The following is a 27,983-nucleotide window of genomic DNA, read 5'->3' on the forward strand; positions in this document are numbered from 1 at the left end:
CCGATATTTGTTCAGCTAACAAACGAAGAGCAAAGGTAACCCCCACTCCCTCCAGCAAAGAATATCATCAGATACATTCGGTGTGAAAATGTTAGCGGTCCCTGGTCTGACACTCCGTATAAATCACCGGCTCGCATTTCACTGGGGTTAAGGATTCAGGGGAACGGGTTCAAGACCCGACCTGTCCTTTCCCGCCCTCAGCCGCCACAAGCAGGTAGGTCTTAAATTGCACCCAGTTTCGTCTACTTGCAAGATGCGGCGTGTGCTTAATTCTTTGTGCAAGGTTCTCGGTTGCATCCAGGATCTTTCCCACCCAGATCCGCGCTGTTCGATCCTGAAAACCATATGGATCGTGAAGTTCCAATCATTCGAATGGCAGGAGATTAAAAGAAAGGGAATGGGTCCAACGGGATTCGGTGGTGAGGGACTGGGAGCCCAAGTTCCAGGGTCCGTTCTCAGTAATACATGGTTGTATTGTTTCGTTTGTTGGAAAGGATGGTGCAGGGGAGAATCGAATGCCAGCTTGCAAGAGTAACCAGTTCGTGCCATTAAACGGGGAAAACGTTGGGAAGGAGCGGGTCTGATTTTGTTTTTGACGGTCTCCAGAGTGCTGCAAGACTGGGAATAAAAGCAATCTGCTGGCGGAACTCAGCGGGTCAGGCAGCATCTGTGGAGGGAACTGGACAGTCAACGTTTCTGGTCGAGATCCTTCATCTGGTTCTGAAACGTCGACTGCCCCATTTGCTTTCCCAGATGCTGCCTGACCCGCTGAGTTCTCCCAGCAGTTTGTTCGTTGCTCCGGATTCCAGCTTTTGAACTGGGAATGACGGGGTGTTTCACTTTCCAGCCTCCCGGGTTCAAACTGAGGAGCTGTGGGGGAAAACCAGAGGCTTGAACAGCGGCTGTCCCGGGACGCGAGCGGCGGGAAGGAGCAGAAGAAAGTTACCACGGAATTCGCAACCCGGTCGGTCTGCCCGAGAGAGTCAAGAGCGGGCGGGAGAAAGGAGAGATAGATGTGGAGGTGAGAGAGGGATGGCCGCGCCCTGCCAACAGCTCGATACAGGGGTGTGGAACCTCACGTCCAGCGGCTGGGCAGCAGAGCCGGACAACAACGCCACGGTGACTTCCAACCGCTCGGTAGGGATCGTGGTGAGGGACGAGGTGGTGGCGCGGTTCGAGGTGGCCGTGCTCACCATTATCCTGATCTTCGCCTTGAGCGGCAACATCGGGGTCCTGTTAGCCATCTACTCCAACCGCCACAAGCCCTCCAGGATCTACTTCTTCGTCAAGCACCTGAGCATCGCCGACCTGGTGGTGGCTATCTTCCAGGTACTCCCCCAACTCATCTGGGACATCACCTTCAGGTTCTACGCGCCCGATTTCCTCTGCAGGGCGGTGAAGTACTTGCAGGTAGTGGGCATGTTTGCATCTACCTACCTCCTGATCGTCATGTCCATTGACCGCTGCATGACTATCTGCCAGCCCTTGAAGTCCCTGCATCAGAGCTCCAACCGAGCCTTTGTCATCTTCTCCTGGATCATCAGCCTTCTCTTCAGCCTCCCCCAGGTCTTCATATTCTCCCTCAGGAGGATGGGTCCCGGCACTTACGACTGCTGGGGTGTCTTTGTGGAGCCTTGGGGAGCCAAGGCTTATATCACCTGGATCACCCTCTCCGTCTATATCATCCCAGTCATCCTACTGATCATTTGCTACTCGCTGATCAGTATCAAGATCTGTCAGAACGTGAAACTCAAGACCCGCAGGGAGGCGAAACCTTCAAGAGGTGGGGTGATGTTGTCCCGGGTCAGCAGCGTGAAAATCATCTCCCGCGCCAAGATTAGGACCGTCAAGATGACCTTTATTATCGTCTTGGCTTACATCGTGTGCTGGACGCCGTTCTTCATCGTGCAGATGTGGAATGTGTGGGACCAGGAAGCACCCCAAGAGAGTAAGTTCGTGTCAAAGGAAGTCGAGATTGGTGCGAGCGGGTCCGTTCCCGTACACACACGCTCTTGTTAACAGCGGGCAAAGGGGGAAATAGTTAGAAGAGCAACAGGGCAGGGATAACATAGCCATTAAATAGCCCAGTCACATATATCGCCTCTTCAAGGAACCGTACCGACTTTGGTACATAATGTTCGGTTATTATGCATTGCACGTGTTGACTAGTTATAAATCATTTTCTCATTATATGCACTGATAGCGTCATATTAGTTGTCCAAAGAGCCTTACAGTAGTTATACGAACGGTTCTATTCATTATTGTCGTGACTTGTTTAACATTTACAGTTATAATAGATTAACGACTCCGCGTTAATCGAATTCACGGCAATATTATAGTCTTGTATTAGTAATTCTGACAGTTGTATATTGGCTATCCTGACACTTATATTAGTTAGACTATTCCAACAGCCGTATTTTGTTCAATATTATTGGATATTTTATTTAAAAGTCTTTAAATTCGTTTCAGATTCAGATTAGTTTATTTTCAAACACACCAGGGTGCAATGAAACTGATATTAATTATAGCAACAATGTTATATTAGTGCAAATAAGTCAATATGACACACTAATATACTGGTGCCCTGATAGTTATTACAGATAAGATCACTAGTTATATGTCAGCAACTCATATAATTTACATACTAACTGATTACACATGATTACATAATCTCACATTATTTAATTCCTATTTAAAATGTACACCAATTCATTATATATTGTTTACTGGCCAGTTATTTAATGATTGCTTATCACTATATACTGGTTGATATGCATACTGACACATTAAAAAACTTTTTCTTTTTCAATCTTTTTATTAAGTTTCAAATTAATAAACATAACAATAGTAATGATATAAATGACACAAAGATATCGGGATTGCAATAATAACCGTTAACGTATACAGACAAATTCCGAGTAAAATATGTAATCTGAACCTCCCAATCTCTTGATAATTGATGCATTAAAAAACTAATTACATAAGTGCAATATTAATATAGACTGATTGCTTACTGTCTATACCAATCGATTGGTGTAGAATTTAATCCAGAAACTGGGCACAAATTATTCTTGAAATTGTGCTGTTTTTACTGATGAAAGTATGTTCCAAAATTTCCCCAATGTGTTTGCATAATCATAAATGAAGATTCTTTTCTAAGCCAGTACAATCAATTTCCCCTAAAAGGACATAACTATTTATTATTTTTTCTTTGAGTTAAAAACTATTCCTTCATGTATTTGTGAGTGGTAAGCTAATGAAGATGGAATTATACAAGCGACCATGGATTTATCACAAAATATAAGCACTTTTACTAAGGTTGTATGATCCTCCATCAAGAGATGTCCTAATACAAGTCCCTACTTGCTTCTTTGGTGTATTCTATCAACTCCTTAGTAATTCTTTTTTTTAAAGATGCCTACTGGTGCCTGTGCACCAAAAACAAAATAGATAGCTCTATTTGTAGAGCCTCCTCAAATGGATAAAACTGACAGAAATTCTTCAGTCTCATTGTTTTGATTAGGGTCATGGTCCATTTTGTGAGTGCATGGGGGCAAGTGTCAGATTTGACTGAGATTACTTTTTCAACCAGCCTTTCATAGAATTGGCTTTTTACTTGACATAACAAATGTTTAAAATTTCCCACTCGTTTACACAGGTTTGGACAATTTGATCAACTTTGTATTGTTAGTGCATGTTAATGATGCAAACCAACATAAACTCTACCCCTATATATTAAAAAAAACTGGTTACAATGCTTATTGACTCTTACAGATAGTATTTGATTATTATATGTTGTAAATATTGAGCAGATATAAATTAATTTCTGATTATATCCACTGGCTATTTACATATCCTACATGCCCTAAGCGCACACAAACTGATGAACGTCAGGAGTCAGGGTGGTGCAAGATAAGATCTCTTTAATGTGACTAATAATGTACATCTAAACACACAGTGAAATACATCATTTGCGTAGTGATTTGGGGGGGCAGCCCACAAGTGTCGCCATGCTTCTGGCGCCAACATAGCATGCCCATAACTTCCTAACCTGTACGTCTTTTGGAATGTGGGAGGAAACTGGAGCACCCAGAGGAAACCCACACAGACACGGGGAGAACGTACAAACTCCTTACAGACAGTGGCCGGATTTGAACCCTGGTCACTGGCGCTGTAAATCATTATGCTAACCACTATGCTACTGTGCCTGCCATCAGCAGGTAGCAAGTAGAGCTGCTGCCTCATACATCCAAAGACCTGGATTCAATACTGACCTCGGGTGCTATCTTTGTGTGACTGTGTAGGTTTCCATTGGGTCGTCTGGTTTCCTCCAAAGATGTGCTGTCTGGCAGGTTAATTGGCTACTGTAAATAGTCCTGAGTGTATTTGGGAAGTGGGGGAGATTGATGGGTATCATAGAGTCATTGAGACAGAGAGTAATACAACACAGAAACAGGCCCTTTGGCCCAACATCCATGCCGACCAAGGTGCCCACCTAAGTTAGTCCCATTTGCCCAAATGATCAGAGAAGTGGTATTTCACCGGCAGCCCCAAAGAGCCTCCCACTTATTCTACGCATCTCATGGAATATGAGAGGGAGAATGGGATCAGTGTAGATGGGGGCTTGGTGGTTATAACAACGATTTGCAATGAAATACCTAAAGTGGGATTATTCCAATCACTAACCTTTCACGTTAGGTGGCTATAAATTTTATGATGGCATTTATTAAAACTTGAAAAAGTGGAATGAGAAATTAAACTAATCCTATGAACCTCTTTATGTGTTTTAAAGATATCAGAAATGAGAATGTTTACAAGCACCTGCTTTTTTCAAGGCTCCTGGAAGCAATTGATGTTGTTGCAACCATGTTTGAGTGGTTTATGACAATATCTGTTTCACCAGTGGAATTACTGCTTTGTGATTTTCCATAAACATCCATCATTTTCAACAAAGGTTGCCAGGAGTAATATTTACACTGCACTGTAATTTATCAGAGGAAAATTAAGAAACAGTGAAACATTGATATCAACTTGTCTGTTTATAAAAATAGTTCAAACTCTTGAATATCGCTGGGTGCTCCAGTTTCCTCCCACGTCCCAAAGATAAGTGGGTTGGTAGGTTAATTGGCTGCTGTAAATTGCCCTTAATGTGTAGTTAAATGGGAAGAATCTGGGGGGAGTTGATGGAAATGAGGGGAGAATAAAATGGGATTAGTGTAGGAATAGTGTTAGTGTTGATGGGTGTTCAGTGGTCAGCATAAACTCCAAGGGTGGAGGGCCTGCTTCTGTCTCTGACTTCTAAAACTGTATGAATTAAATGAACCAACACGCTGAAGAAAAGGCTGTTTGAAGATCAAGACCTCAAATCATGCTCAGAACTCACGGTCTACTGGGCAGTAGTGATCTCTGCCCTCCTATATGCTTCTGAAACTGGGACTAGCTACAGCAAGCAACTCAAGGCACTGGAGAAATATTTGGTTCACATACAAACACACAGCACCAATTGGGACTTTGATCGATTGGGTGTCAAAATAATGTGACAAGTGTGATATGTGCCAATCAGACCTTGTTTGCCCCAAACCCAAAAATTAAAGGTTGCTGAGCACCATCTCTCAAGTATCATGTCCCTTTAAATTTTTGTCTTGAGCTGCCGTAACTAAAAGTGAGCATGTAACAAACCAGGGATTTAAGATAAAAGCTGACACTGCAGGATTCCTTCCTCCACACCCTCGCCCCCATTCTTACAATATCTCCATCAGTTTAGTTCACAGCTTTTTTTTCTTCAGATTTACACACTTTTCTCTTTTCTCAGGTGTGAGCCATGGCTGGTTAGTAACACTCAAGCTTTGCATCAGTCGGTTGTACCTTCCAGTTCCAGGCAACCACATGAATGCAGAATCTAGGCTGGTGCAGCTGCTGCTGTACTGAAGGACTGCTGCACTGTTGGAAATGCTAATGTCTCCATGAGATGTTAAACCAAGGCTCTACCCAGGGCACTATTTTAATACCATCTCTGTAATACAAACAGGGAATGCTGGAAATACTCAGCAGTTGGGACAGCATCTGTGGTTGACTTTTCATCAGAACTGAGAAAAGTTAGAAAGTTTTAAGTTGCAGAGTAGGGGGCGGGTGCAGAGGAACGATCTGTGATAGGGTGGAGACCAGGACAGATTGAGTGACAGTTGAATGTTACCTCAGTGTCCTGGTCAACATTCGCCATTCAACCTACATCATCACAGCTAAACAGATGATATGACTATGACTGCTTGTGGCCCCTTGCTATATGCAAATTAGCTGCCATGTTTCCTGTATCGCAACAGTGACTGCGTCATAAAATACCTCATTAGCTGTAAAATGCCTTGGAATATCCTGAGGTTGCATTAACACATTTGAATGGATGAGTTGGAGCTTTATTTTGGGTAACTGATAATAGCAGGGGGCACATAATGAAGATGTTTGTAAAATAAAAACTTTTTTTCTTTTTCAGTCTTTTTATTAGTTTTCAAATTAATACAGATTGATATATAGCATCAATATATATACATGTAATACAAAGAGATCAGGATAACAATCATAGCATATATAATCATAAAGAACAATAAAATATAAAAAAAAAACTGTAGATCCAATGATCTCTTAGTAAATGAATATAATGTAAAAGAAAGGAAAGAGAAAAATTTATTATATAAATTTTTTAAAAACCCAAATCAATAGAAAAAAAATTATAAACAATATAAACTAAACAAAAAAAAACTTCTCAAAAGAAAAACAAACAACAAAAAAAAGGGAAAAAAAACTGGGCTAAACTTTCTCAGTAGAAACAGAACAATATTATGTCGTCAAATCCGTTCCTCCAAGTTGGAAAGTTATTGAAAGGGGATCTACATCATGTGAAAATATTGAATAAATGGACTCCAAATATCTTCAAACTTAAGTGAAGGATCAACAGTACCACTCCTAATTTTTTCCAAGTTTAAACATGATATAGTTTGAGAAAACCATGGAAAAGTAGTAGGGGGTATTGGATCCTTCCATTTAAGCAAAATGGATCGTTTGGCCAATAAAAACTGAACTATTAAAACATACTCTTTGCAGAGATGCCACTGTGGCAATCAATGTCCTTTTCCAAACCATTAATTTACTTCTTCCTTATTTCTCCTCTCTCTTTTCATTGAATATTTCTTTCCCTCTTCTTATTTCTCTTTAAACACTGCATTATTGGGCCATATTTGGCTGTCAAAATAACAGTGAGATGCTGTTATTTATGTGTAAATGGTGCCACACCTTGAGGGAAGAGGTAGGTGTGCAATTAAACTCCAATGTACAAGTTATTAGGCATTTTACCCTCCGGTCTTAGCTTTGTGAAATGGTGTTCGGCTACCTGCCACACTGTTGACATATGATATTGCCCAGGTGTTTGAGGCATGTATGATTAAACCTCCCAGAGGGCTGGTTACTTAAAGCTTCAGTACACTTTTAAAACTGCTTAGTGATGTCCAATCTATTTCTATGGAGTTGAAACAATATCATAAATGAGAAGTGTCAGGCTGTATATTACTTTAAAACTTAAAACTATCAGCAATTAAATTAAACTTTTCCTTATACACTGCACCCCTGTGTTACAGAGTTTGGGAAATGGAAATTCGCCCATACAGAATTCACAATCACTACCAAAAATTTTGAGATACAGAATAAAAAGTCACTCTTAAGTCAGAGAAAAAAAACTAAACAAAATCAAAATACAAAAGAAACAACACATTTTGTCAATTTTTGTTAGGGGTTTGCATTACAGAAAATTGCAATACAAATGGTTTCCTAGGAACGTACAACTGGTGTTTGTTAAACTTGCATGAAAAGGAGAGAAAGGTGATGTTGCTGCAGCCAATTCTGTAATAAAATGTATATACATGAATCCCACAAGTAGTAGAAATAAGGGAGACACAAGAGACTGCAAATGCTGGGATCTTAGCAAAGAACAAGCTGCTGAGTAGAAATTAGGTCATGGTTCTCAAGGTGAGTGTAATGAATCAGGACATGATGAAGTACAATCAGAAATCTGGCTTGATCCAGAGGAATGAATGTTAGGTTCAACAATACAGATTGCTTAAGAGACACTCAAAGAGAGATGGTGGAGATCTATATGTCAGGGAGGCTTGGCAGGTAACAATTTGATAGTCAAGATATGGGCTCCTCTAGCAAGCATGTGTGAAGAGCTTTCTGACATCGTCTGTCTGCTAATGATTTTCCCAGAATGCTGTTGCAGAGTTCCTAGATTTTGACCAAAGGCAGAAGTTGAATATGAGGAGGTAGAAAGCTTCAGAACAACCTGAGGGAGTTCGGAGGAAGGGTCCCTGACCATTAACGTTGACTGGTTTCTCTTTCCACAGATGCTGCTTGACTGGCTGAGTTCTTCCAGCATTTTCTGGTTTTGTTTCAGATTCCAGCATCTGCAGTTTTGTTTGTCTTCCAGAACAGTCTACTCTAGTTAATCTCTAAAGCTACAAAGAATCTGCTGCAAACCACTAGTTCAGAGGGAGAAAGAGGTCAGCTTACTATAGGAAGGGTAAGGCAGATAATACATTGGGGAAGAGATACATTGGGGAAACACATGTGATTTTGAATCAGATAAGGTTAGTTCAGTGCATGAATTAGTGCATCAAAGGCAATGACCATATTGGCTCGATACTCACTAACGACCAGAAGCAGCATGAGTAATGGAGGTTATATCAAGATAGGAACAGTGACCATGAAACAATATCATTTACCATAATCTGGGTGGAAAAGTGCCTAAAACAAGGAGCCAGTTATATAACTTCAATTGGTACTAAATGGGATTAAGTGAGGGAATTAATAAAAAAAAGTAAATTAAGATAGTTTTTCAACAGCAGTTCAGCAGAGCATCTTGAGCACTAGATTGGCAAAAGGCAACAAACTCAGACAAATAAAATGCAACCCAAAGTAAATTAATAACCAAGTTAAAGGTTATGAGGAGGGATGGACTGTCCTAAATCTGCAATAAGACCTCTGAAGTGACTGACTGAAATAAAATGCCATCATGTGGGAGATCATTGCATTGGAGGTTCAGTCAGAGAAATGTTAAAAACTATGTGCCAAACATTTGCCCCAGGCAGGCAGTTGATAAACAATTTTCAGGACAGGGTTATTTTGAAGTAAATGTTCAGTCCAAGTCATTTCCCATAAAGCAAGCACCTTTTAAAAGTAAAGTGCTACCAATATGACACCATCCCTAATGGCCAATCCTAACTAATCGATGCTCAGGAAAAAACAAAGTAAATAGTTACCTCACTAAAAACTATAAGCAATGAAAATGAGCAAGAAAAATAAAATTTTAAATGGCTACTTCACCCAAGAATCTACAAAGAAAATGTAAACCATATGCTCCAACCAAGAAACATAATTCACTTTAAATGAGATGAAAGACCTAGACAGACTAAGTAAAGGAAGTAAATCCACAATATATGTTGGGAAAGATAAACATAAGAAACGGGAGCAGCTGTAGACCGTTTTCCCCCTTGAACCTGCCCTGCTGTTCAATATGATCATGGCTGATCTGCTTTGGCACCATTTTCCTGCCTTTTCCCCGTATCCCTCGATTCCTCCAGTATCCAGAAATCTGTGGATCTCACTTCTGAATGAAATCAGCAAGTGAATGTGCCCCTCCTGGTGATGATTTATGAACCTTCCACATGAACCATACGACCAAGAAAGCACACGAATGCCTACTTCCTCAGAAGGCTAAGGAAATTCAATCTGTTCCAGATGACCCTCACCAATTTTTACAGACGCACAATAGAAAGCACCGTATCTGGACGCATCACAGCTTGGTATGGCAACTGCTCTGCCCAAGACTGCAAGAAATTGCAGAGAGCTGTGAACATGGCCCAGTCTAACACAAAAGCCAGCCTCCCCTACATTGACTCTGTCTACGCTTCCCGCTGCCTTGGGAAAGCAGCCAACATAATCAAGTGCCCCTCCCACCCCGTAGTGCAGAAGATACAAAAGCTTGAGAGCACGTACCACGAGGCTCAAAACAGCCTCTATCCTGCTGTTACCAGACTCTTGAGCGGACCTTTAATACGTTAAAAGGTGACCTCTTGATCTCCCAATCTACCTCACCATGGTCCTTGCACTTTATGTGTCTACCTGCACTGCACTTTCTCCGGAACTGTAACACTATATTCTGCATTCTGTTTTCTTTCTTCTACCTTGATGTACTTATGTATGGACTGATCTGTCTGGATGGCACGCAGACAAAAGCTTTCCACTGTATCTCGGTATGTGTGACAATAATAAACCAATTCCAATACCAAATTCCTTTCTCGGGTAGGCAGGTTTTGGCTGGTGAAGTATTGCAGGGATCAGTATTTGGGTTCCAGCCGTTCACAATCTACATCAGCAATTTGACTGAGGGGACCAAATGTCACATTTCCAAATTTATTGACTATAAAATTCGGTGACCAAGTCAGTAGAGTCATACAGCACAGAACCAGGCCCTTCAGCGCACCATGTCGATACTAGTACTTCAGCGCAGTAGTACTTACCTGTACTAGTCCCACTTACGGGCATTTGGTCCATAGCCTTTGTAGGGAGGAGGAGGATGTAAAAAGAAGTGTTGGGGGTATATATAGTTAGTGACTGAATAGGAGCATGAAATATAATGTGGAAAAAATGTGATTATCCACTTTGGCACACAAAATAGAAGGGTATAGTTTAAATGGTGATAGATAGGGAAATGTTGATGTTCAAAGGGAGCTAAGTGTACACAAGTCACTCAAAGCCAACATGCAGAATTAGAGGGGTAAATTGTATGTTGTCCTTTATTACAAAAGTATTTTGGTACAGGAGTGAAGATCTCTTAATGCAGCTGTACAGGACCTTGGTGAGATTGCATCTGTAGTGTTTGGTCCCTTTAACTAAAAAAGGACAGAGATGATTGGGGTAATCTAGGTCTGGATTCTCTGGAGTTAGATCTCTTTGTAACTTACTCAGTTCTTAAAGGGCTCGACATGTTGGCTGCAGGGAGGATATTTCCCTGGCCAAGGATCACAATCTCAGGATAAAGGCTAGGCTATTAGGATTGAGACAAGGAGAAACTTCCTTAGTCAGAGGGTGATGAACCTTTGGAATTCGCTCCCCCAGAGCACTGTGGAGCCTCAGTCACTGAGTTCATTCAAAACATCAAGGGTTAGATTCCTTGTTATTAGAGAAACCAAGCAACACGGGGAAAATGGCGATGAGGTAGAAGATCAGCCATAATTTATTTGAATGGTGGAGCAGGCTCAAAGGGCCAAATGGCCTACTCTAGCTCCTGTATGTTCTATACTGGCTCTACAATACTGTTAGGTTTTTAATATGTGTGTATGTATTCAAAATTCCTTTCAGAAGACCACAGATTAGATTCAAATCTGCAGAGATGCTGCATAAATGCCTGCAACAGATAAAACAATATACTGAAGGGTAATAGATGATAGGCATTAGTTGAAGAGTTTTATCAGAGCTGAGAACTGATGTACAGGTTAACCTGAAGACTTGTCTTGAGGTCAGTATGGTATCAAATATCTGGATTCAGAATGTCAGTGTAGAGTAATCATGCAGATGATCGGAAACACGAAGGGGAAATTAAATCAGAAAAAGTTGCTTGAAAGTAGAGTGATTGAACAAATTGATGGCAAAGTGTAAAGTCCTCCACGTAGGAATAGATGGTAAACATTTCCCAAGAATGGTGTTGAAATAGCTAAGGAGTCTTACTCTACTTAAGGTTAAGCAAGTCCAACCAATAAAACCAATGGGATATTGGACTATGCTGCCACAACAGTAGTGTAGGTCAAAGGGGTTAATGATCAACCAACTCTGGTTGCCAAGCAGAGGAAAAAGAGCAGGGAAGAGCCCCCAGATTGTGCCCCTGTAATGAGGAAAGACCAGCGAGGGCTTCTCTGTCTGGAAAGTGAGTTTCGATGAGATGATCCTATGGCCATTCATATGACTGGCAGAAGTATTGAGAAATTAAATTACTGCGTGAGATGTAATTGGGGGAGTAAATCAAGGATGTGGGGCTTAAATTAGAGGATTCGCTCTAAAATCTGAACGGGAAATTCTGACTGTCCATTCAAATAAAAACTCATTAGGCAAGCCACATCTGTGGAAAGATTATCATTTCAGATCAATGGAACTTGAAGCAGAGTTAATGTTTCAGGTCTTGGTTAACTCGATTCCTCTTTCCACAGATGGAAACTTAATTTCCCTTTCCAGCATTTTCTATTTTTATTTCAGATTTCCAGCAGCTGTAGTTTTTTTTTGATTTTCATTTACTCAGAAATGTCCCAAGAGTTCTGCAACTTGTTTCTTAGTGCTGGATTATCACAAGATCTTTGGATCTTAGTCCTTATTGGTATTTGGAAGAAAACCTGCTGCATTTAAAATTATGTAGATAAGTAATTGTTGCAGCCTTACCAAATCAAATGCTGGCTTTGATGAAGGAGTTTGAGTTTTAATCGTCGTGCAGCTTGAAGAGAGACATCATAAAATGCAACAGTATGTCAGTCACTCTTTAAAGGGTGTTGCTCACACCAGTTGCCTTTGTTTAGCCCATGCCACCGTAAAGAATTGTTACGGCGTGAGAGAAGCACACGTTCACCAATGAATTCAGTGCCCACCCCTCCCACCCCTCCCCTCTGGATGCACAGTAAAGGCCCCCAAAGCATCTCAGGGTACACTGGTCCTGCCAACATTAAAGGCAGGGAGAGAGAGGAAGAGACAATGAAAGGAGTGGGAGGAGAAAGGCAAGCGGTGGGGGTGGGGGGTGGAAAATCAAGGAAGGGAGAGAGAATGGAGGGGGGACGGGGGAGCAAGAGAGGGGGAGGAAAGAGAAAGGGTGTATGTGGTCCACGTACACCAAATCCACACAATGTTTGTTCTGTCTAGTTTTGGCTTGATACTTGGCCATAGCTTTAAATTCCATTGAGGTAATGTGAACTTAATTTGCTGGGGAACATAAGTGAAACTAGAGTGATACAAATCTAAATAACTAATGATCCAGATGATTGCCTTTGACTTTATTTTTGTATCCAGTTTTTCTTTATATTTCAGTAACTTTTTAAAGATATATTTGTTAATTTTCTATTTCTTTTGGAAGTAAGCTGTGCAGATTTCATCTTTTTTCCATTTCTTGGATTATGTTATTTTAAGTTCCTTTGTAAATGCATTTACCTGTCCAGGTCCCTGTGTCCCTGGTGTCCACTGAGGAATAATGTTTCTCAAATAATCCACTGAAAACATTAAGTTAGTCCATGGGTTATAATTAAAATTTTTGACAGTTGCCACTTCTGCTCTGTGGCAATTTAGGTACAGCCATTGTAGGCCGTAGATAAATAATTCTAGATACTAAAAGATCAAAGAACTCTAGTTTTGATTTATGTTGCAGATTTTAATCTGACATTTTAGAAAATCAGAATCAACATTTCCAGAAAAACCATGAGAAATTGATAGTTTGTGTTCTTTACCCATATCTTACTGGGTCAATATTTCAGTAAAGTTAATTAAGATGTCCCATGTTTATGAGGGAAATTTCCTGTATTTATGGGTTTCCTCTGGGTGCTCCGGTTTCCTCCTACATGTCAAAGATGTGCAGGTTAGTAGGTTAACTGGCCAATGTAAATTGCCCCGATGTATTGGTGGGTGGTAGAATCAGGGGGAGTTGATCGGAATGTAAGTGGAATAAGTTACAGGTAAAATTAGTGGGCGGATGGGGTTGCTGTGTGATCTGGCATAGACTCAACAGGCCGAATGCCTACTGTGTTGTAAGGAAATATGGATTACCTGTTCCCAGGCCATAGAATCATAGCAATTTCCAGCCTAGGCACAGGCCTTTGCTCTTATAATATCTTCACTGTCTCAGCTCTCCATTCAAACCACTTGCTCTGATCCTGTCGTCCTGCACACTCATAAACTTTGTAAAAAAAAGAATATGGAGGTAGAGCCGCTGCCTCACAGCACCAGAGACCCGGGTTCAATCCTGACCTTGGGTCCTGTCTGTGTGGAGTTTGCACGTTCTCTCTGTGACCACGTGGGTTTCCTCCGGGTGCTCTGGTTTCCCCCCCACATCCCAAAGATATGAGGATCAGTAGGTTAATTGGCCACTGTGTGTTGTCTCTAGTGTGTAGATGAGTGGTAGAATCTGGGGGGTGGGGGTTGATGGGAATGTGGGGAGAATAAAACAAAAGGAATGAATGTAAATGGGTGTTTGATGGTCAGCACAGACTCAATGGGCTGAAGGGCCTGTTTCCATGCTGTATCTTGCTGTGACTCTATGACATTAGATCCAAAGTTCAGTTCCTGTGACTGCTTTAGATGAGCTTAAAATTCAAAGACTCAGACCAGTACAAAAGTGTGCATAGAAACTCAACTGACCAGAAATATTTCCATATTTTCTTACAACCTAGAAACAGACCATTCAGCCCACTAAGTCAATGCTGGCCATCTGAGCCATCCCACTACCCCACTAATTTCCCCTATAACCTATTCTCCCACATCTCCATCAATTCTTCCCACACTACACTAGTGGCTATTTACAGTGGCCAAGTAACCTAATGACCTATACTTCCTTGGAATATGGAAGGGAACCAGAGCACCTCAGGGGAGGCCCATGTGGTCACAGGGAGAACGAGCAAACTCCTACACACGAGGTCAGGATTGAACCCAGTTCCCTGGAGCTCTGAGGCAGTAGTACTGCTAGCTGTGCCACTGTGCCACATTCAGAGGCAAAATCCTGGCCTCCTTCCCTAGTCTATGTGACAAGACTCCCACACCAATGTGGGTGACCCTTTTGAAGCAGCCCAGCTGGACCCCTCAACCACTACCAGCAAGATACAAAAGCTTGAGAACACGCACCACGAGGCTCAAGGACAGCTTCTATCCCACTGCGATCACTCTTGAACAGACCTCTCCTACATTAAAAGATGAACTCTTGATCTCCCAATCTACCCCGTCGTGACCCTTGCACTTAAATGTGTTTACCTGCACTGCACTTTCCCTGTAACTGTAACACTTTATTCTGCATTCTGTTTCTTTTTTTACTACCTCGATATACTTATGTTTGGAAATGATCTGTCTGGATGGTACGCAAAACAAAAGCTTTTCACTATATTTCGGTACATGTGACAATAATAAACCAATACTAATTCCATTACTTGTAGCTTGCAATTTCAAACGATATTCTTTTAATTATTAGCATTAGGGAAATATTTACCAAGAAGAACCAAGAACAAATGTTTCCTACCTTTTAATTTCTAAATTCAATAGTGAAAGGCCAGGCTAGATTACATGCTTGTGTTTCGGGGTGAGGTTTGAACTCAGAGCTTTCTGATGCAGTGCTACCCACTGATGACAACGCAAGTTGGAGCTGAGGTGGTTTACTGGTCGCCTGTGGTTTACTAGTCTCCTGTGCTTTGCTGCCCTCTGCTGGAAGTCCTCGAATGTACAATCAGCCCATCCACACTCTGCACTGAATTAGGTGGTTGGGATCCAACCTGATTCTTGTGTCAGTGCCTGTTCCAGCTCAGACAGGAAGCTTCAGTCTCTGGTGTGCTGTCGAGTTGCATTTCATGTGGTATAGATCATCAATACTCTTGTGCAATTAGAATGACTCCTTGGCATGTGTTTGATATTAATATTAAAGCAAAATATTGTGGACCTTGGTAATTGGAAAAAGAGGTCAGAAAATTGCAGTGATACTCAGGTGGGAATGAAACAGAGCTAATGCCATAAGTCAATGACCTTTCAACAGAACTGGAACAAATTAGTGCTGGGGAAAGGGGTGAGGAGGAGAAGTCATCATCCAGCAAATTCATGGTGCAGTAGTTTTGTTACTAGACAAACTATCCAGGAATTCAGTTGCTAAATGAGTTCAGATGTTCAATATAAAGCAGATGTTGAGTGGGAGCTTTCAGGATTGGATCAAATCAATTTTTTATCCCACTAAACGATGGCAGGTGTGGATCACAGCTCCATCCAGCTGCTCTCGCTCCTCATTTTGAGATATTCATAGCCAACAAAAGTCTATCAATTCAATGCAGAAAGCTCCTGCGATCCAGCCTTCACCAGAGCTGGAGAGTTCCAGTTTCCCCTCAGCCCTCAGACCCGACGCAGATTGGGTGACCGCTTCGTCGAGCACCTTCGCTCCGTCCGTGGCAAAAGCCAGGATGTCCCGGTGGCTGGCCACTTTAATTCCACATACTACTCCCATACTGACATGTATATCCACGGCCTACTCTACTGCCACCTTGAGGCCAGACACGGGTTGGAGGAACAGCACCTCATATTCCACCTTGGTAGTCTCCAACCTGACGGCGTCAACATCGATTTCTCTAACTTCTGGTAACCACTTCACCCCCCCCCCCCGCTTTGTTTTCCCTCATTCCTGTGGTCCCCCCCACCCTTTCTCTTTCCCCTCCCCTGCCCTCATAACCTGCTCATCTATTCCCCACCTCCTTTATTCCATGGCCTATTGTCCCCTCCTACTGGATTCCTTCTTCTTCAGCCCTTTGCTTCTTCTACCTATCACCTCCCAGCTTCTTACATCAATCCCTTTCCCCCCACCCACCTACCTTCCCCCCTCACCTGGACTCACCTATCACCTGCCAGCCTGTGCTCCTCCCCCTCCCCCGATTTTTTTTTATTCTGGTTTCTTCCCTCTTCCTTTCCAGTCCTGATGAAGGGTCTCGACCCAAAATGTCAGCTGTTTATTTCCCTCCATAGATGCTGCCTGACCTGCTGAGTTCCTCCAGCATTTTGTGTGCGTTGCTCCAGATTCCAGCATCTGCAGAATCTCTTGTGTCCGCTCAGCCTAACCTTTGAGAAGTGCTTCTAGATTTAGCCCCTAGTGATCTAAAACACTGTCTCCTTCTACTGGACTTTGACACTAGGGGAAATAATTACTTGTCTAACCCTATCAGATTTTTTAATCATTTTCAACACTCCAATTAAATCTCACCTCAATCTTGTCTCCTCCCATCCATTAAAGTATTGTCAGAGATGAAATATTGTAGAATGTGAGAATGACAGTGATACGTCCCTAGCGTCACCCTTTCAGTAAGGGTTCTGCAACAGAGAAACCACAGAGAGCTAGGCTACCTCCTTGCAGTCAGCACACCAAGTCCAGAAGGATCACAGGGAGACATTTGCCTTCAGTAGTTAAGTGTGCACCCATGGAGGAGTTCAAGGTAGAGGCTTCTCTCAGCTCCGCACACTTGCAACCTTAGAACATAGGAATTAAAAGCTGGAGTAGGCCACATGACCCACTGAAGCCACTCCATCAGACAAAACAGCCTAGATAAAACTGTACCTAGTACATTTTGCACCTGACATGGCAATTTTGGGTCCCATTTTGGGTCAGGGACCCTTCCTTAGAGCTGGCTGAGTTCTTCCAGCATTTTCTGTTTCTTTTCAGATTCCGGTATCTGAGGCTTTATTTCTCTGATTCCTGTTACGCCCACAGTCTATAAATCACAGCCCAGGTTACAGCCAAGGGCCGAACATCTGTACAGGGAATTCCAAAGATTTGCCACCCTCTGAGTAAAGTCATCTCAGTCTGACCACCTTATCCCGAGACATTGTGCTGTCATCCTGGACGCCAGCCTGAGTCTCTGAGCATGCACACTGTCAGACCCTCTCTCGATTCAGTGAATGGAGGGAGGTGACTACAAGTGGTGAGAGACTATCTCACATGAATTTTGTACAGCAGCTAAGACAAATTTCTCTCAGCTTGTTGAATGGATAGGGCATAAGAACAAGAGTATCTCATTCATCCCTATGCAGTGTTCCACAGATCATGTCATGCCTTAATTCAATTGACTAACACTATTTCAGCCTCTGAAAATTCTGTCAGTCTTAGTTCTGAAGTTGTCAATTGATACTGAGCCTCAGTCACTTTTTGGGAAGAGATTTCCAAATCTTCACTATCTCTTTTTTTGTGAAAAAGTCTTCTTGTGCTCAACCCTTAATGCCTAAGCTTTAGTTCAGGTTCATCGTTCTGCACTCTTGCAACTAAGGAAATGTTCCCCTCTCCCTGCCCTACAAGATCCTTTCATATTCTGAAACATCTCAACTAATTTGGGGGGAATTAGGCAGGATCTAACAAAGGTCAATTGGGTGAGCCTGTTTGAAGGGAAAGGAATGAATGGCAAGTGGGACGCTTTTAAGAGTGTGATATCAAGAGTCCAGGAGCAGCATGTTCCTGTTAGGGTGAAGGGTAAACCTGGCAAGTTTAGGGAACCTTAGCTGATGAGAGATATTGAGGCCCTAGTCAAGAAAAAAGAGGAAGCATACATTGTGTTCAGGATGTTGGGGATGAGTGAATCCCTTGATGACTATAAAAAGATTAAGAATACTCTTAAGAGGGAAATCAGGAGGGCAAAGAGAGGGTATGAGACAAATCCGGCAGGTAAGGTTAAGGAAAATCCCAAGCAGTTCTATAGCTATATTAAGAGTAAAAGGGTGGCTGGGGAGAGAGTAGGTCCCCTCAGAGATCTGCAGGTCTGCCTACATCTTGAGCCGCAGGAGATGGGTGGGATTTTTAAGGAATATTTCTCATCGGTGTTTACTGAGGAGAAAATCATAGTTGCTCAAGAGATAAGGGAAACTAGTGGAGATGATTTGGAGAACATTCCTATTACCAAGGAGGAGGTATGTGCAGCCTTGGAGCTCATTAAGGTGGATAAATCCCCAGGGCCTGACCAAGTGCATCCTAGGACTTTGTGGGAAGCTAGAGGAGAAATTGTGGAGGCCCTTGTGGAGATGTTTGCTTCATCATTAGCCACTGGTGAAGTTCCCGAAGACTGAAATGTAGCTAATGTTGTTCCATTGTTTAAGGAAGGTAGAAAGGACAAGCCAGGTTACTATAGGCTGGTCAGCCTGACGTCAGCAGTGGGGAAGTTACTGGAGGGAATTCTGAGGGACAGGATCCACCAGCATTTTCATGGACAGTCTGATTAGGAGGAGTCAGCATAGCTTTGTGCGTGGAAAGTCGTGCTTGATGAACCTTTTAGAGCTTTTTGAAGAGGTAACCTAAAAGGTAGATGAGCGTAGGGCAGTGGATGTTGTCTATTTGGACTTTAGCAAGGCCTTTGACAAGGTCCTGTATGGTAGGTTGGTCTGGAAGGTTGGGTCCCATGGAATCCAGGGAGAGCGAGTTCAGTGGGTTCAAAATTGGCTTCCAGGTAAGAAGCTGAGGGTGGTGGTTGAAGGTTGTTTCTCAGAATGGAGACCGGTAACTAGTGGTGTGCCACAGGGGTCGATGTTGGGACCTTTGTTATTCGTTATTTACACAAATGATTTGGATGCGAATGCATAAGACTTGATCAGTAAGTTTGCGGCTGACACGAAATTAGGAGGTGATGTTGATAGTGAAGGTTATCGTAGATTACAGGGGGATCTTGATCAGATAGGGGAGTGGGCTGAGGAGTGGCAAATGGATTTCAATACAGATAAGTGTGAGGTGATGCATTTTGGAAAGTCAAACCAGCATAGGACTTATACTATGAATGGTAGGGGACTAGGGAGTGTAAAGGAACAGAGGGACCTAGGAGTACAAGTGCATAGTTCATTGAAAACAACGTCACAGGTAGACAGGGGATGCTGGCCTTCATCAGTCAGGGCATTGAGTATAGGAGTTGGGACGTTATGTTACAGTTGTATAAGTCGTTGGCGAGGCCACACTTGGAGTACTGTGTACAGTTTTGGTCACCCTGTTATAGGAAAGATGTGGTTAAACTGGAAAGAGTGCAGAAAAGCTTTACGAGGATGTTGCCAGGACTAGAGGGCCTGAGTTATAGGGAGAGGTTAGCCAGACTAGGTCTTTATTCCTTAGAGCTTAGGAGAATGAGGGGTGATCTTCTAGAGGTTTATAAAATCATGAGGGGCATAGATAAGGTGGAAGGTAGCAGTCTTTTCCCCAGGGTAGGGGTGCCCAAAACTAGGGGGCATAGATTTAGTGTGAGAGGGGGAAGATTTAAAAGGGACTTGAGGGACAACTTTTTCACGCAGAAGGTGGTGAGTATCTGGAACAAGCTGCCAGAGGAAGTGGTTGAGGCAGGTACAATAGTATCATTTAAGAAGCACTTGGATAGGTACATGCAGTGGTGGGGCTTAGAAGGATAGGGGGCCGAACACAGGAAATTGGGACTAGATGGGTGGGCACCATGGTTAGCATGGACTCGTTGGGCAGAAGGGCCTGTGTCAGTGCTGTATTGCTCTATTACTCTATGGCTCTATAACTAGATCACCCCCTGATCTTCCATACTCAGGTGAATAAGACCTGGTCTAGGCAACTTGTCCTTATGAGTCAACCCTTTTACTCCCAGTTGTGCGAACGCAGAAGTGGTGGAAGAACTCAGTCAAGCAGCATCTGTGGAAAGAGAAATCCATGAATGGTTTGGATCAAGTCAAGTCGAATCGAGTTTACTGTCATGTGCACAAGTACCTGTATGCACAGGTGCAATGAAAAACTTGCAGCAGCAGCATCACAGGCACATAACATCATGTAAGCAGCATTCACAATAAAAACATAAATTAAACATAAATTATACACCATTTTTACAAGAAGAATGCAATTAGAACAAAAAAATACAAAGTCCATTTTAGTGCAAAGTGATCAAATTGATCATAATGTTGCTAAACTGTAGTGACTAGGGTTTCGCCAGTTGGTTCAAGAATCGAATGGTTGAATGGAAGTAGCTGTTCCTCCTACCCGATGCTAGATGCTAAAACATGGCATGGCCCAGATGGTGGGGATCTTCGTTGATAGATGTTGCCGTCTTGCCTCCTGCACATACTACCGATGGTGGGGAGGGGTGTGCCCGTGATGTATTGGGCTAAGTCCACTACTCTCTACAGCTTCTTACATTCCTATGCATTTGAATTACCATACCAGACCATGATGCAACCAGTCAGGATACTTCCAGCAGGGACCCTTCTTCAGAGCTGGCTGAGTTCCCCCAGCATTTTCTGTTCCTTTTTCAGATTCCAGTATCTGCGGTTTTATTTGTTTCTCCCCCAATGGTGCTCTGTTGAGTCTGTGCTTCTCCCCCTCCTGGTGTAGCCTCCACAGTGGTTATGCTTCAAGGTAGCGTTCAAGGGGCAGGTTCTAATTGGAGCTCTATACAACTGAAACATCAGGTCCACGCCTTTGTGCTGCAGCCAGTAGACCTTCTAGTTGTTTTGTTGTAACCTCCACCAATGTGATTTCTGTACATGGACCAATAAATCTCTCTGATCATCCACAGTTCCTTGCTTCCGAGTGTTCAGTAAATTCTCTCATTGATTTTTCCAATGGACTAGATCTTAATGAATATGGCCCACAGCCCAGAACCATCGCCATCATTCCCCTCACAACTCCTGCTTCACTGGTTGGGCTTGGAGAGCTGACCTCACATACCAACCGCACTCACAACTTGGGAGGCAAGGTCCAGACAGCATCTAGACTGCAGGGAACACAGTGCAGGGGTCCTGTCCCCAGACCGGACTGTGACAGGTCTGTCAGACAGTGACACTGGGGCCAGAGATTTATCTCCTCTCAAGAGATTTTGTTGTGTTTTTAGTTTTGAGAGTACTAAAATTGAAATGAATCACAAAAGATTACAGATGTTTTGAATAGGTAAAAGTCAAGAAAAGGCCCTGGAAATCATTTAAAACATTTAATCAAAGTAAACTCACCTTAAAGACAAACTTACCTACCCTGTTGCCTCCTAATCCAAAGGCCTGTGCTCCCATTGGGACCTCCAGTTCTATGCCAGCTCTGATGGGACACAGGATACGTTACTTGACGAGTCCCAGACTCTCAGCGAATGTTTGTAGTCCCAATCTTAGTTCCATTTAACAAGCTAATGCTGGTGGCTGTCTTCAGCAACACCAGCCACAGTCAGCATAATTCCTTACGCCTTTTGCTTCCCACTTCCCACACTAAACTCTGCCACAGTTTTTGCCACTCACTTAATCAACTTCCCTTTGCATTTAAACTACCCTCATTCTACAGGACATGCATTTAAGGTGAGAAGGGGAAAGTTTAAAGCAGATGTGCGGGGCAATTTTTTTTTACACGGAGAGTGGTGGGTGCCTGGAATGGGCTGCCAGGGGTGGTGGTGGAGGCAGATACAACAGAGGTGTTTAAGAAGCTTTTAGACAGGCACATGAACAGGCAGGGAATGGAGGGATATGGATCATATGCGGGCAGAAGAGATTTAGTTTAATTTAAACTAATTTAATTTAATTTAAACTATTTATTAACAACATTTAAAAGTTACTTGGACAGGTACATGGATAGGAAAGGTTGAGAGGGATATGGGCCAAACGCAGGCAAATGGAACTAGCTTAGATGGGAATCTTGGTCGGCATGGACTGTATGACTCTATGATTCTAATTTGGCAGAGACATGGTGGGCTGAAGGGCCTGTTCCTGTGCTGTACTGTTCTATGTTCTAATTCCTATACTCAGGTCATCAATATAGTGAAAAGCTGTAGTCTTGTCCTCTGAGATACTGCAAGTCACAGGCTCCTTGTCCTTTGTGTCCTCAACTATTTCCTATCCAAGTTATTAGAGTGCCTCAAATATCACCTGTGCTAACTTTGAGAACAGTCTCTCATGTGGAACTTTGCTGAATGCCTTCTGGAGATCAGAAGTCCCAACTTTACATTTCACAAAGTCCATGTTCTCTGTTCAGCCCAAACACCAGGGTTTGGGTTGAAACTTATGACAGGTTGTTTTTACCTCAAGTCAGAGGTTAAAATGCACAAACTCTGACTGGGGATCTAAAGCCAGCTGGAACCTGCCCCTTCAGCTGTAACGGAAATAGGACAATGAGCCAGTGACCAGTCACCCACAGGGAGTGAGGTAGTCAGTGAAATATTATAATGAGGCCTCCCCCTTTATTTTAAAAGGCTTTGATTTTTAACCACAGGCTGCCTTGTTTTCCAAAGCCTCATGAGACCCAGCAGGTGAGGAGGGCAGTGCAAGAGCTGGACAGCTTTAGAGGATGGTTTCTAGAATGGAGGAGCTGGAGTTTCCTCCAACTAACATCAAGCTGCCAGCAAACTCAAACCTGCCGTTCTGTCCGCACCCCTCGACAAGCTCCTGACCCTCCTAACCATCATTGGACCCCTGAACGCCATTTGCCCAATCACCTCCACCACCCGTCATACAACTCCCCAACACTGTTACCCCATTGACCACGAATCAAAGCCCATAAACACCGCTGGACACCTAAGCCACCTTCGGGATCAATTCCTCACCACCATCGATACACCCACCTGACCAGTTGCCACCATTAACGCTTCCCTTGCCCTCACTATCACCATCCCCATTCCGCCAGCCCTCACTGGACTCCCCACCGCAGCCACACAACCACTATTGCTCTGGCCCCCACATAGCCACCGCCCCAGCAACCACTGTCGGAATCGCTCGACCATTGATCCTTGCTACCGATCACAATCATTACCACTCACTATTGTCAGACCCTCTCCCAGTGGCCACCATCAGAACCAACCACCTGCCCTAGTCAGCATCCCCACTGCCACCACCCAAAACCATCAGACTACTCCAACCAATCCAGCGGAAAGCATCCTATCTGGATGTATCACGGCTTGGTATGACAACTGCTCTGCCCAAGACAGCAAGAAATTGCAGTGTTGTGAACGCCACCTAGTCCATCACGAAAACCAGCCTCCCTTCCATTGACTCCATCAATACTTCCCGCTGCCTCGGGGTAAGCAACCAACCTAATCAAGGACCCCTCCCATCCTGGTCATTCCCTCTTCTCCCTCCTCCCATTAGGCAGAACATACAAAGGTTTGAGAACACGCACACCAGGCTCAAGGACAGCTTCAATCCTGTTTCTATAAGACTCTTGAACAGACTTTTTATACGATAACGATGAATTCATGCTTTCTCATTCTACCTCATCATGGCCCTTGCACCTTATTGTCTACCTGCCCTGCACTTTCTCTATAACTATAACACTATATTCTGCATTCTGCTATTGCTTTCCTTTTGCACTACCATGGTATACTAATGTATGGAATGGTCTGCCTGGAAGGCATGCAAACAAAAGCTTTTCACTGCATCTGGGTACATATGTCAATAATAAACCAATTACCAATTACTTTCCCCCTACCCCCACCACTCACAATCATCAGCCTCATCAGATCACACTCAAACCATCGATCCTCAGCAGATTCCTCATCAGGTCTTTCTGACCCACACGATTAGACTAACCCCTCCTAACCAATGCTATCAGACTCCATCTCCTACCAAACCCCATGAGGTCCCCAGGGACAATCATTAGGTCTCCACTCGTCCACCACTCAACACATCCACCATCGGACCTCTCCAACCAACCATTATCAGATATTCTTAAACCATCACTGTTGACCACCTTTAGATGTCCTCACCAGCCACCATAGTACTTCCCAACTACAACCACTGCCACCACCAATCCTGACCATTAATGAACAACCTGACCACCAAAGGACCAGCCACCATCAGACCCTTCCCCTACTGAACACCATGGGACCTCCTGACCACCAATGACGCCCTTCTGATGAACATGGAACCCTCCCAGCAAACATCAGACCCCTTAACTACCAGCAGCTCTCCCTCAATCAATATTGGATCCCCCAGTTATCATTGGCTCCCCTCCAAGTAACATCAGACTTCACCATTGACCACTAATTGGTTACTCATGATTACCATCAGGAACTACCCAGCCTACCATCTCCCAAACTCCCCGGCAACTATCCACTGGTCAGAAAACCATGAGACTGCCCTCATTGACCACACTTCACATCTGCTCTGGATGATGTCCCATGTTATGTTGCACCGTAGCAGTGTCTGTTCAGGAGTCACTCTTAACTGCCCAGTTTCATGATGAATTCAGAGGGGAGGAGTCGTATGGAGGCATGAGGTGGGTGATATTAAAATGAAATTCCTTGGTTTATGAACTGGAAACAAATCCCATTCTTGCCAACCCCACATCCCACCTGATCCATTAACACCTCACTGTATGCTGCTTCTCAACTCTCCTGAGCACCAGACTATTGATTAGGTGCTGTCAGGTATGTGTCAATAGACTGGTTTGTTGTATAGTCATAACAGGAATAAATTAACTATTGCAACAAATTAAAACTTCACAATATTCCTTGTATGATGGAAGAGAAAATAAGCACATTTATATAAACAAGTCAGGATGCATCAGCGGAGAAAAATCAGAGTTAAGGTTTCAGATTGATGACCTCTCATAGGGTATATTTATGAAGCTTAGTTTACATCCTTAGGGATTAATATTAGAGCTAATGTTGTCTGTTTGTATTGCTGGGATTGCTGTAATGTAAACATCAATTAGAGAACTCTTGGGTCCCATAAACAACAAAGAGATGTAATGAGCAGATGACCCGTTTTGTGCAGTTTGTTTGAATTTTGACCAGGGTCGAAACAATCTAGTCAGCTTCCAATAATACCATGGGATCTGTAATGTTCAGGTGAGAGGCAGATGAGGCCTCAATTGGATGCCTGATTTGATGTCCAACAGTGCAGTGCTCCCTCGTTAATGCAGCAGAGCATCAGCTTATATTATGTGAACCAGCACTGTGTAAAAGGCCAGAATTTTGGAGAACTTCAAGGCCTCAGGGGTTTGGAAGCTTGAGAAAGGTTGAACTCTCAGATACCTCTGAAATGGCCTAGAAAGCCACTCAATTCAAGAGCAATAAATTGAATTGAGTTTTTATCACATGCCAGTGATGCCCAACGAATGTCAAATAAAATGATACTTGGGAACAAGATTGTGGAAGGATTTTTAAATAAAACTAATAATTTGACAGAGATGATCCCAGAGACTAGACCTCACCTAAAGTGGGATATTATGAGCATGAGTCATAGAGTTATACAGCACAGAAAAAGGCCCTTTGGCCCAATTCTCCATGCCAACCAAGTTGCCTAACTGAGCTAGTCCCATTTGCCTGCATTTGGCCCAGGTCTCTCTAAAGCCTTCCTACCTATGTACCTGTCCAAATGCCTTTTAAATGTTGTAATTGTACCCGTGTCTACCTGTTCCTCTGGCAGCTCATTCCATACACACTCTCTGTGTGAAAAGGTTGCCCCTGAGGTCCCTTTTAAGTCTTTCTCCTCTCACTTTAAACCCATGCCCTCTAGTTTTGGACTCACCTACCCTGGGGAAAAGACAGTGGCTATTAATCGTATCCGTGCCCCTGATGATTTTATAAACCTCTACAAGCTCAGCCTCCTACACTGCAGGGAAAAAAGCCCCAGCCTAAATGAGTCTCTCCATATAGCCCAAGCCCTCCAGTCCCGAAGATATCTTCATAAGTCTTTCTTGCACCCTCTCCAGTTTAATGACATCCTTCCTGTAGCAGGGCGACCAGAACTGCAAGTGTGGTGTCACCAACGTCTTGTACATCTGTAACATGATGTCCCAATTCCTGTACTCAGTATTCTGACCGATGAATAGATAAGGTATTGATTGTTGGTCAAAGGAGTCATCAGAATGTTCGTTTCAATCTTCCCCTAGACTGGGCCTTTGTCATCACGATGCTGCTGGCGAGCCTCAACAGCTGCTGCAACCCCTGGATCTACATGTTCTTCACTGGGCGGCTGTTCCACGACCTGGTCCAGCGCTTCCTCTGCTGCCCCAAGCAGCCTAGCAACACCGAGCAGCCCAGTGGCGAGCTGACCTGCAGCAAGAAGAGCAATTCCTCCACCTTTGCCATCAGTCTCAAGAGCTCAAGCAGTCAGAAGAGCCTCTCTGTCCAACAGCAGCATGGGGGACAATAGACCAAGGAGCTCTTGACTGGGTGTTACGAGGACAATTCCCTGGGATCCTTCCCCTTGTTTCTTGTTTCCTTACCCATTTTGTAAGATGCTGTGCCAGCGATAAGTTCTAATTCCTCTCAAATAACCTTCACTGATAGAGCTTGCCCTTATAGCCGCTAGTTCCTTTGGGTGTACCATTATTACTACCAGCGGTTCTTTAAGGAGGGAAATAATTTGTGCTCCCAACTGGCTTGAACTAAATAACTATTGGCGGTGGAGGCAATAAGTCACAATCTCACTCCAGAGAGACTAGAGTTGACCTGAGGAGGCCATCTCAACAAGAAGAGATGGCCATAATTAGTTGCCATTTGTTGGGTGCGGAAAATTGGCCTGCATTTTGCAACCGGCTGAAATGCCAGCGTCGCATTGAGAGGCTGGCACGGATGTGACTGAGGCCCTAGATATCACTGAAGTCCTTAACTGCCTACACCTCGCCACCTTCTGATTGTCTTCTCACCAGAAGTGTGAAACAAGCATTAGCTGGTAAAAATGCTATGACTATTAAATTTTGCTGGGAAGTTTCCTTGTGTTATTTGTTACACAGCTTTTTCTGTATTTATTTCATTGCAGTAATCAATTTGCTGTTGTTGTGACCTGAAGTTAAAGGCTTTCTGGATCCATCTTATTTCCAGCTGCTAGCAAGATGGGAATTCCACACAAGTTGCAATAGCGCTCCCGGATTTATGGAAGGGCTGCAATTTTTGATGGGGATCTTGTAGGAACTTCATTTCAGGTTGTTACAGGTCCCAGGACCTCAGCGTGGCTCTTGCTCACCTTACCCAACTAGTCACCTGGAGTTAGTGATTGATTATCATTTATTCACACAGGTAAGGAGTGGGCAACAGAGGTAAAATCAACAGTCTGCTAGGGAGAGCAAATCTGGCACTGATTCATCCAAGTCCAGAGTTAACGCTTCCTATTCAGGATCAAGAGTAGCTAAAGAATGGTGACGATGTGGTCTCCAAACCGTTCAAAAAAGCTCTCTTGGCAATTCTACAGGTGAAAAGTGGGAACAGAACTTTTACTATCAGACCGAGCTAAGTATGAACCTGAAGTATGTCGGCAAATGTAGATCTCATTTACCAGAGAGTGTG

The 27,983-nt window shown here is 43.4% G+C and overlaps 1 protein-coding gene across 1 annotated transcript; it reads left to right on the forward strand.

Annotated features, from left to right (window-relative positions):
* oxtra (oxytocin receptor a) lies at window positions 1-27,394 on the forward strand. The gene is made up of 3 exons (XM_052018519.1): window positions 1-214; window positions 848-1,948; window positions 26,588-27,394. The coding sequence occupies exons 2-3, from the start codon at window positions 1,033-1,035 to the stop codon at window positions 26,848-26,850; spliced, it is 1,179 nt and encodes a 392-aa protein (XP_051874479.1). The 5' UTR covers window positions 1-214; window positions 848-1,032; the 3' UTR covers window positions 26,851-27,394.
* Window positions 27,395-27,983: the final 589 nt, after the last annotated feature.

Source organism: Pristis pectinata, chromosome 6 (genome assembly GCF_009764475.1).
Source record: "Pristis pectinata isolate sPriPec2 chromosome 6, sPriPec2.1.pri, whole genome shotgun sequence".
Lineage (NCBI taxonomy): Eukaryota > Metazoa > Chordata > Chondrichthyes > Rhinopristiformes > Pristidae > Pristis > Pristis pectinata.

Coding starts and splice junctions, on each gene's coding strand:
- oxtra (XM_052018519.1), top strand. CDS start 1,033: ATGGCCGCGCCCTGCCAACAGCTCGATACAGGGGTGTGGAACCTCACG. Junction 1,949..26,587: donor CCAGGAAGCACCCCAAGAGA/GTAAGTTCGTGT, acceptor ATCTTCCCCTAG/ACTGGGCCTTTGTCATCACG.